Source organism: Myotis brandtii, unplaced genomic scaffold (genome assembly GCF_000412655.1).
Source record: "Myotis brandtii unplaced genomic scaffold, ASM41265v1 scaffold731, whole genome shotgun sequence".
Taxonomy (NCBI): Eukaryota; Metazoa; Chordata; class Mammalia; order Chiroptera; family Vespertilionidae; genus Myotis; species Myotis brandtii.
Genome location: NW_005370895.1, coordinates 310,849 through 321,686, shown reverse-complemented (window position 1 = coordinate 321,686; position 10,838 = coordinate 310,849). Strand labels below are relative to the sequence as shown.

General features: G+C 58.0%; 1 protein-coding gene across 1 annotated transcript in view; it reads right to left on the bottom strand.

Annotated features, from left to right (window-relative positions):
* The window catches only part of PLCD1 (phospholipase C, delta 1), a 13,037-nt gene extending 6,648 nt beyond the window's left edge, over nucleotides 1-6,389 (bottom strand). The window contains exons 1-2 of the mRNA XM_005882630.2: nucleotides 6,243-6,389; nucleotides 2,367-2,531 (exon numbers count right to left, since the gene is read on the bottom strand). Coding sequence (XP_005882692.1) covers nucleotides 2,367-2,531; nucleotides 6,243-6,333 — 256 coding nt within the window. The 5' untranslated portion in view covers nucleotides 6,334-6,389. The remainder of the gene's footprint in view (nucleotides 1-2,366; nucleotides 2,532-6,242) is intronic.
* Between the last annotated feature and the right edge of the window lie 4,449 nt (nucleotides 6,390-10,838).

Here is a 10,838-nt window from a genome sequence, read left to right as displayed (position 1 = left end):
CATGCCCGTACACACCCTGAGCGCCCCAGGGTCTCCTAGCCACCTGCAGGCCCCATGTGTGTGCCATGTGCCCAGCCCGGGCGGCAGGCTCTGGGAAGTGGGACACGTGAGCCCTGGGCCATCTAGGGTTCAGGGGATATCCCTGCTTAATCCCTGTGCCCACAGCCTCCTGTGCCCCGCCAGGCCCCACACCAGCTGCCCCTGACCCAGGCTGGAGTGCAAACAGGAAGCCTGAGCCCTAGAGCTCCCGGGCCGGCACCCCCACCCGCTCCAGAGAGAAAGTCCAGATGCCTCCACTGCTGATAATGCCTGTCTGCCCCTGGGAACCAGAGTGGGATGGTGTGTGTGTTGTGGGGAGGGAGGGGGTATTGGTGACAGAATCAGGGGAGACTTAGGGATCAGGGAGCAGAGGCAGAGAGAACGGGGGGGTGGGGGGACCACTCCTCCCTCACCTGGCCTCAGTTTCCCTGAGGATAGAGTACCGCTGAGGACAACAGTCTCACCCTCAGAGCAGGGAAGCAGCCGACAGGCAAGCACAGCCCAAGGCCTGCCTCAGCGGCTCTGACATGGAGGGGAGCCTCTTGGGCCACTGTCCTCACCTGACCACTCCCGACGCCCGACCCTGGACCTGTCACCCCTGCCGCCCCCTCACTCACGTCCCGTCCTCAGTCTCGCCCTGCTTCTTGCTCACACTGGGTCTCCTGCCTGGAAGTCTATCCTGCCCTCTGCTCATCGCTGTCCCAGTGTGAGGGTCTCACCCCCCCAGGGCAGGTCTGGAAAGGCCTGAGTCTCTACTCCGCTGCCGCCCGCACGCCCAGCCCCACAGGTGGGATGCACACACTGGGAACCATTCATATGGACTGGCTGCTGGGCTCCCAGGAACCCCCAGGACTCAGAGGGTAAGATGCCCCGTTCCCACGGCGTGCCACCCACCAGCGTGTCACAGGAAACTCCATATCAGGGCAGAGGCCTGTGAAGAAGCTGGGCTGGTGCCCCAGAGGCAAGGTCAGGGTCACTCCAGTGCTGAGCGGCAGACGTGCGCTGAGGGTGGTTTTCTGAGAGCGCTCAGTCTCCATCCCCTCGGACCCTGCCCTGGCCCAGCCCCAAGGCCCCAGCCCAGCTCCCCGCATCTGCCCCTGCTCCTGTCCCGCCTCACCTCTGGCCCCTTAGGCCACAGGTCAGCAGGCCATACCTTCTTATGTTTCTGCCCAGTGTCCTGAGGCCTGGCAGACCCTTCCTGGGGGACCTTCTGTGGGCTGACCCTCCCCTTCCTCCTGTGACCCTCCTACTCCTGCCTGGGGGCTGTCGCCGGTGTCTGACCTCATTCCCTATTGCCTGCCAGTGTGCTGACCCTGCCTGTCCCCAAACGGCCGAAGGGAGGCGAATGGGCGAGGGATTTCCTGAGGTCTGGGCTGTGAGAAACCCAGCTGCACTGGCCCATAGAGCAGCCACCAACCGCATGTGGTCATTTAAATAGAAATTCATTAAAATCCGACCAAGTTAAGTGCCGTTCCTCAGTCACACTAGCCACGTTTCAGGTGCTCAGTGACCACAGGTGGCTAGTGGCAGCCGTGACAGACAGCCTTGGCCTGCGGTTTTCCCACCAAGTAGAGGTGCAGCAGCGTAGACCTCGCATTTGACAAAGCCTTGGGGGGCAGTCTGTGTTAAGCCGTCATCAGAGTTTCCCCCTAAGGCCTGGTAGGGGACACTCTCCATTTGCAGGCCTGAGCCTTGGGTTCCTGGGCCATTTCCGAAGCTTCTGGAAAGCCCTCGGACCCCTGCCCTCGAGGGAGCTACCCTGCTGAGGCCTCTCTCTTTGTGTCCTAGCCCCGCTCTGCCCCATCTCCCTGCTCTGGCCCCAGTCCTAGGGAAGGGCCCCACCGCACGTCCTGACCGGGCTTTACCTGCCCCAACTTTGGGCTGGTTTTGGCATCACCACACCTGGAGTCTAGTCCGCCCAACTTCCCTGCTCCCCACAAGGGCCTGGGCGGATACCTATGCGTTCACACAGCACTGTCCAGCTCCCTCCCTCCTCTGAACCTGCTTTCCCCACCTGTGGTCATGGTTACGTGCCCCTCACCCCCAGAAGCCTTTAGCATCTCCATCTGCAGTCCTGAGTCCTGCGCGCTCCAGCCCAGCCCAGAGCTCAATTTGAACTGCCTCCTCCCCCAGACTCTGGCTAGCTGCAGTGTCCCCCTATCTGGTCCTGATTGCATGCCTGGCCTACACCCCACCGGGCTGGGACTCACTTTCCCTATCTGTGGTCCTGGTCCATGATGGACCTCCACCCCCAGCCAGCACCAGTGTCCCCATCCAAGCATGGGTGGCACACTCTGCCTCCTCCCCCACAGCCCCGGGGCACTCACACAGCTGGGACTCCGGGCTCCGCATGACCTTGCGGGACTCCTGCCAGATGGTCTTGCAGTCTTCCTGCAGCTTGTAGAAGCGCTCTCGCCGCCATGAGTTGGACTTCACCTTCAGGAGCTGGGTGCCCTTCAGCAGCGCCTGTAGGTCCTCATCATTCTGTAGGCCTAGGGGGCAGAGCTCGTAAGATGCCACCTCCTCCAGTGGCCCTGCTGTCCCAGACCCCACGCTGGCCACGCCCACCTCCAGACCCTCTAGGACAGTGATGGCGAACCTTTGGAGCTTGGCGTGTCAGCATTTTGAAAAACCCTAACTTAACTCTGGTGCCGTGTCACATGTAAAAATTTTTTGATATTTGCAACCATAGTAAAACAAAGACTTATATTTTTGATATTTATTTTACATATTTAAATGCCATTTAACAGAGAAAAATCAACCAAAAAAATGAGTTCGCGTGTCACCTCTGACACGCGTGTCAGAGGTTCGCCATCACTGGTCTAGGAGCCCGCTTCTCCCCAGCCTCGTCCCCATCTCTCTGTTCACGTCTCCCTCCTTCAGCCATGCTCCAGCCTGCCCTGCCTCACACGAAGTCATCGCTGAGCCAGCTGAGGGCATGTAAACCTTGGATGCCTACCCACTCAAGGCCACGCTTCATACACTGACCTGCCACCCACAGCGGAATGGACAAAGGGAGGGCAGCTAATCTAAGGACTCCTGGTCCCTGGGGAACCAGACCCCCCAGGAAGTAGCCTGGCTCTGAAAGACGAGGTGGGCCCCTCCTGGTCACACTTAGGGGTCAGAGTGACCTGAAGGAAGCGGGACTAAAAGATCGGGCAGAGCAGGAAAGAAAAGGGTTTCTCACAGCCCCACCACCGATGGCAATGGGTCCAGAGCATCTCAGAGCCCAACAGCCTCCCAACTCCAGTGGCTATGGAATCACCTGTGCCTACGTCCAGGTCCCCCTCCCGACTAACTGTGTGACCTGGGCAAGTGGCTTCATGTTGCAGGGCCTCTGCTGTCCCGTCTGTAAACTGAGGATAGAAATAGCAGCCCCCTCAAAGGGAAGGGCTGTGGTTAAATGAGATGATGCATGATTCTGGGAAGGTCCTGAGGTAAAGCCGTTCTAGTTCTTAATGTCAACATTGTAGTTACTCTGGGGCCCTTGTGCCCATCTCTGCCACCCTCACCACGATCGCCACCCCTGACTTGGACCTACTTGCGTGGGTCTTGATCCTTGCCCCAGAAGAGAGAGATGCCCCTGTCCCTCCATGGCCGCCCCATCACTGAATATCCTGGGCCCAGGACGCCTCCTGGTACAGCAGCCTTAAGTCCCAGTGCAGTCCTTTCAGACGCTGGGGCCAGCCCCAGTCCCACAGCGAGGACCAGAGCCCTGGCTGCTTGGCACCCTCTTGCTGCTCTCAGAGACCCAGGCTGGCCTGAGGCATGGGCTCCCAAAGCTATGATGCCCTTTGTCCCACCAGGCCCAGCAAGAGGCACCAAAGGGATACTATGCCCGGCTCCCCGGGAGCCCTCACCCCCAGCAGACCCTGTACCAAGTGTGATCACGGAGGGACCCCAACCCTAATAACCTATCATTGTAACATTGAGTGAGTTACATCTATAGCTGTGCTTTGACATATCACCCTATATCTGTATCTATAGATCTGTATCTGTATGTATCAACCTAGATCTGTGTCTATACCTCTGTATCTATATCTATATATCTATATCTGTATATATCACCCTAGCCACATGCAGTCCAGCAGCCAGCTCTGTTCAGAGCCAATTGGCCATTTCGCCTCATGTCTGGCACCAATATTAAAATTGTGTGGCCATAGCCGTCTTTATCCTCTGCTCCAGCAGGGACCGGGTGGGTCCAATCTGTGGGGCCTGTGCCTAGGCCTGGAGGCTTTTCTTTCTGAGCCCAGATTCCCAGCCCCTCACAGCCTCTCCCACTTTGTCCTGGCCTCCCCACTCCCTAGCCAGGCCCACACACCCACAGGACCCACAGAGCTTTCTGGACGTAAGCCTCCGTCACCACATCCTCTTTTCCCCTTGCCAGGCTCCTGCCTCCAGCGGGGACAAAGTCCAGGGCTAACACCCGCCTCCCTATCGCTTTGGGCAACTCCCTTCCCAATCTGTGCCTCTGGTCCCCATCGGCACTGGGCGAGTGCAGTGTTGGAGGAGGCGCCTCTGAGCCTTCGCAGAGGTGATCTTCTGATGTGACCTTCCCCCACTTTTGTCCCAAGTCTCTCCACCCCAGGAGACCCCTCTCCTTGGTGGGAGCAGTTCCCCTTCGGCCCCAGGGGAAGCCCAGTGGAGAAGGGGGCTCCATCCGGCAGGATGTCCTAAACTGCTGGTGGGGTCTGTGGAGCTCACAACCAGAGGAAGGGGAGGGGAGCCCCCAGGCTGCCAAAAGAGGCACCTCAGCCCCTGCCGGGGATCCCACAGTCCGCACCCACCCCCCAAGCTGGGCACACAGTAGGACCAGCCCCTGCCCACAGCACCGGTGGGACTGTGGGGGAGGGGGTGGGGAAGGAGGAGGTGAGCCCCACCCTCCAGCTCTGGAAAACACCGTGAGGAGATGACATGTTCATCCTGTCCCGGAGCCAGGCTGTGGCCCTGTCTGCAGTCGGACAGAGATAAGCCCCCTGGCTGCGGATGTGACTTCTGAACACAGACCTCCGTCCCAAGGTGGGCGTGGATAACACTGCCCTCTCGGCCGCTGGGAAACCTGGGCAGGCACCTCCACCTCTGAGCCTCACGGAGGCCCTTGTTTCCGAGGCTCCTGGGCCGCCGGCCCCACCACCCAGAAAGTGTGGGCACGCCTCACCCAGCCCCGTTCACTTAGCTCTACTGCCTTCTCCTGTGGGGGTGGGGGGAGAGGCCCCTGAGCTCAGGGGCCCCGGGTTGACCTTGCAGCCTCACTAACCTGCCCAGGCCCGCTGCACACCGCGAGGTGCCCAGGAGAGGGTGCTGTAGGCACTAATAGGAGACTGGGGGGGAGTGGGGGTGCCAGGAGTCCTGACCATGTACCTAAGGGGGTGCATAATGGAGACAAACTGGGCTTGGGACTCATAATAATACATAGCAATACTGAGGTCAGGTCACACAGTGATGTACATTGTTCCACGGAGTCACACACAGCCACACAACATACAGTGCCTTATCATCATCATCATGATAATAACAGCATCCACCATAATAATGGCTAGTATTCGAATAAGATACTGCTCTTAGCGCATGTATTTAACCTCCCTAACAACCCTATGAGGGAGGCACTGTCACTAGTCCCATTTCACAGATGAGGAAATTGAGGCTCATGGAAGTTGCATGGTGGAGTCAGGACTCAGAAGCCTGCCCACGGGTCCATGATAGGAAACATTACCAGGTGCAGCCACCATGCAGGGGTACACGGGCACAAGTAGCAGTGTCAGAAACCCCACAAAACCCACATCATAACGCAAAGTAATAGAATGTCTCAGTCGCCTGGATCACCCCCTGTCACATCTGTCACCCATAGTGCACACAACACCACATCGGACCACACACTCTTGCAGATCATCTCACAGGATGACAGTCACACCAGCTCCGCACCAGGCCACATATCCAGTGGTGCCTCATAAATCTATAAACAGGGAGGGAGGGAGGGGTGACAAGGAGCAGGGAGGCTTGGAGGAGCTGGGGTGTGTCAGGAGGAGGGGTAACCAATGCCCCCAGGACTCACCCCACATGCCACCCCTGCAGACACGGCCCCAAAATAGGTCACACACTCACAGGAATACTAAACAGGTCCAATCAAAGGAACATCTAGTCCGCCTCCTGCCCCAGCTGCCATCCCAGTCTCCACAGACGTCGGTGTCCCCTGCGACCCTTACCCAGCCTCTGCCCATTGAGCGCCGCCACCTTGAGGCTCTGCTCCTGCAGGTAGAGCTCTCTGGAGTGGCTCCGGCCCCGCAGAAACTGCATGATGCGCCGCAGTGGCCCTGCCGCCGCCGAGCCTGGCCCGGGACAATGCACAAGTCTCCAGACGCCTAAGGAGGCGGGAGCAGGGGGCGGAGACTAGGAGGGGGCGGGGCTAAAGCCTGGTTGGAGGGGCGGGGCCTCAGGCCTGGAGGCGGGGCGAGAGGGAAATCTGGGCCGAAAGGGGCGGGGCCGATAGCCCCTGGAGGCGGGGCGAGAGCGGAATCCGGGCGGGCAGAGGAGGAGCTAGAACCCAGGGAGCCGGGCGCCCCGGAGGAGGAAGTGGAGAAGTGACGAAAACCAGAGGCCAGAAAGCGGATCGAGGGCACAGCCAGAGCCAAAGAGGTGGGGACGGGGAGGAGCCGGGCCTGGGCAGGGGGTGGGGGGGAGGCGATGTGGAGTCAGAGCTATACCCAGGAAGCTGGCCCGGGGCGGGGTCAGGGCCCAGGGTGGGGGCGAACCCCGGGAGGGTCCTCACTGGAAAGGCGGTGTTCCGCCGAGGGGCGGGGTCCGACCGGGGGGTGGAGCCTGAGCCTGGCTTCCCAACACCAGCTGGGGTCTCCCGGAGGAGGCTGTGAACGGGATGGAGGCTGTGCCAGACCACCTCGCCAGCCAAATGTTTTACCAAAATTACTCAACGAATTCATTGTGACTCAGCTGGCCGTGGCCTCACTTGTGAACCTCAGGCAGGCCTGTTTCCTTCTGTTTCCCCACCTGAGTGGGTAATCTCCAAGGGTCGGAATGCGAATGGAATTCTTGAAGGAAAAAAAAAGCTGATCTTCAATGAGTCCATTAACGCAGGCTGACTTTGATAAATGCACGAGGACGACGCCACTTTGTACACTGCGCTGCCAGTGTGCAGGGGAACAGTGGCACCTTTCATCAAGTGACAGCTTCTCGGTCACTCACCCAGCAGTTATTTATTGAGCCCCTACTGTGTGCCAAGGTCAGGACACCACCCTGCAGGCCTGACTCACTCCTCTCTTGCTCCCCGCCTCTGAATGGTTCGCTTCACTTCAGCTCCCGTCCCCAGCACTGGCAGTGAGTCACTGGCAAAGCCAGTGAGTAGCACAGACAAGCACAGCAACGATAAAATGAAGCGCCAGGTGACCTGCGTAAAGTCACTCCACGGAGAGTAAGTCATGAGAGCGGGTTAGTGTAGATGAGCTGCAAAACGGGCACAGACAAGTTGTCACTCATTTTGGAGAGGGGCGGGGAGCAGAGTGGAAGGGGAACCTCTGTTTGAGAGAAAGCATGCACGGGTTGTTAACTGGAGGACCAACGACAGAATCACATCTCAATATAATTTGCTCCTTTTGAATTATGTAATTTTTTAAATTCTTTATTAGTTAAGGTATTACAAATGTGTCCTCATCCCCCCCCCCCATTGAATTATGTATTTTATTGTACATTTAAAAACAAGATCCTGAGAAGGGCCTGCAGGCTTCACCAACTGCCAAAGTAGCCTATGGCACAAAAAAAGTTACTGATCAGCGTGGATCAGCGTGGATCAGCGTGTGTCTGTGTACTGTGGGCCTGGAACCCCAGGAATAGCACTTTGAATCATAATTGAGGCGGGTAGGGGGTTGGCCACCCCAACTTGCTATGATGGTTCTGGAATCATTATCTCTTGGGGATAGTGGCTTTTTAGCCAACCTAGAAGCTCCCATGCTCATTAGTGCTCTTATCTTCACATCTGTGAAATGGGTATTGTGATCCTGTGGATGAGAAAACAGGCCTAGAGAGGCAAATGGATTTGCCCAGGGTCACAATATAAGGCAAAGCTAGGACTGGAGCCCAGGTCTCCGGAGACCAAGACTAAGCCAGGGTCTTCCTATATAGCCTGCCTTCCCCTTTTAAAAAATTTTAATCCTAACCCAAGGATATGTTTTTATTGATTTTAGAGAGAGAGAAATGGAGGGAGAGAGGAAAAGAGAGAGAGACATCAATGTAAGAGAGAGACATCGACCTGTTACCTCTCGTACACATCCCCACCAGGGATCGAACCCGCAACCTAGGTATGTGCCCTGACCAGGAAGCAAACCCACAACCTTTTGGTGTGTGGGGGGACAGCACTCCAACCAACTGAGCCACCGGGCCAGGGCACCTGCTTCCACTTTTACAAATGCCAGTTCTCACAGTGGGGCGGGAGGGATTCGGTGTAGGAAAAGTTAGTGGAGGTAGATGTGTTCAGTGAGGACAGGGCCCTGGAAGGTTATGTCCTTTTGGGCACATCTGGGAACCTGCTCGAGGAGCCAGTGCAGCCCTGGCCAGCATGGAGAGAGCAGAGGAGGTGAGTTAGGCGGAGATGGGGGGCCTGGAACTTCAGTCAGAGGGCTTCAGACTTGGGAAGGAGCCCCTGATTCTTGAATCCAGTTCTAGTCATTTTTTTCTGGCTAGGGATTGCATTATGGTGTAACCTTATCTTCCAAAGAATGAGGCAGCAACTCACAGGGAATGGTCACTTGGGGGATGGGCCTCCTGCTGGAACATGGCACAGGCTAGGTCCCAGACACTGTTCTAATTCCCTTATAGCAGGGGTTCTCAACCTGTGGGTCGCGACCCCTTTGGGGATCGAACGACCCTTTCACAGGGGTTGCCTAAGACCATCGGAAAACACATATATAATTACATATTGTTTTTGTGATTAATCACTATGCTTTAATGATGTTCAATTTGTAACAATGAAAATACATCCTGCATATCAGATATTTACATGACGATTCATAACAGTAGCAAAATTACAGTTATGAAGTAGCAACGAAAATAATTTTATGGTTGGGGGTCACCACAACATGGGGAACTGTATTAAAGGGTCGCGTCATTAGGAAGGTTGAGAACCACTGCCCTATAGGTATCACTTCATTCAATCCTCACAGCAACCCTATGAGGTAGGTAGTATTCTTATCCCCATGTTACAGATGAGGCACAATTAAATCGAGGGATTTGTCTTGATGAAAAAGCCAAGTAGTTTGCCCAGAATTCATGCGGGTCTACTACACTGCCTCTGCATGCATCTGGGGGTGAGGACAGAAGGGACATGTCATACCCAGGGAGGCAGGTCTCAAACAGGATGGGCCAGGGCGGCCAAGCCCATGCCACAGGACTGGGAGGCCCTGGCTGAGCCTCCAGGCAGCCTCCTCTCCAGGGGCGACACCGGCTGGGGTGCCAGGGGAGAGAGACTGGACAAAGGCGTCGATGCCTGAGGTGGAGCCCATGCCAACATGGGCTGAGGCCGCAGCCGTGCCAGAGGCGACCAAGGGCATTTAGGTGGTCTGAGTGGGAGGCAGGCGTGTGAGAGGTGGCAGTGTGCAGGGCAGACAGCGCTAGACTAGCTCAGGGATGACGAGAGAGAAAGCAGAGGTCCCCATTGTGGTCCTCTGAGCCGCCAGCCAGTCTCCCTTCCTGCCAGGCTGGCAGGAGCATTGGGGCACCTCTGGCCTGAGGAGAGGAGAGGGAGCACTGGAAGGAGTGGGGATCCCATGACAGGAGTTTGCCTCGAGGAGCCCGGGCTACTGGTATGAGGGTAACAGCTCTGGGCCACGGGGACCAGGTCTGGCCCACTGGGAAAGGAGACAGACCGGGACTGGCGGATAAGAGCACCTCCGAGTGGGCCAGCTGGGGGCGCTGCCTTGCTCTTTCCCACCTGTAATCTCCGTGTCTGGTTTAGAAGGTAGTGGACACGAAGTCTCTCACCCTAAGGGTTCTAGGAGACTGAACCAGGTATGGTTGAGCAGTGATTGGTGTGAGAGGGGCGGGGCTTGCTGAGCTGACTGACGCTGGGGTAGGGGGTGGGGACAAGAGGGTAAGCTCCCCAAGTGCAGGCGAGCCCCCAGGCTGGAGCAAAAACATGCCAGGTCCAGGTTGGGGGTCCCGTCCAGCCATCAGGCCTCCAGGTCCTGGGGTCGGGAGCCCGCGGCTGCTCTCCCTCCAGGAGGGACCGCGTTAGGGCCAGGAGCCGCGTTAGGGCTCAGGCTCTGTTCGGGGTCGGAGGAGACAGTTCGGCTGGACAAAGGGTGGAGGCGCAGGCATTTCCAGCTGAGGCTTGGCCCGGTCCAGCCAGGAGGATGCGCAGATGGAGGAATAAGGCTGCTGCCCCCACCCCCACCCCCCGGCCTGGGCATCGCGGACTGAGTTCTGCGCGGGGCAGTTACGGCGGCACGGCCGGACCTCCGCCAACCTTGCACACCTCGCCCCACCTCTCCCCCCTTCCCCCCACCTGCCACACCCACGCGGCCTGAAGCAATCCAGGCACGCCGGGGCGCCCGAACGGGGCGGGGAGAACTCGGTTATTCGTGGATGCTGGTTCCTTCCCTCCTCGGCCGCTCCGTGCGCGCTGGACCCGGAGGAGGGGGAGTCCCCAGGCCGGGGGGACCCGGGGAAAGTCTTCGGACTCGCACCCCTACCCCCCACCCCGGGTTAGAGCTGGGGGCTGAGCTGGGAACGCCCAGGGGCGAGCCTGGCAGTCCCACCCTAAGTCCTGGGCCGAGATTTTCCCGATGGACCGGAGG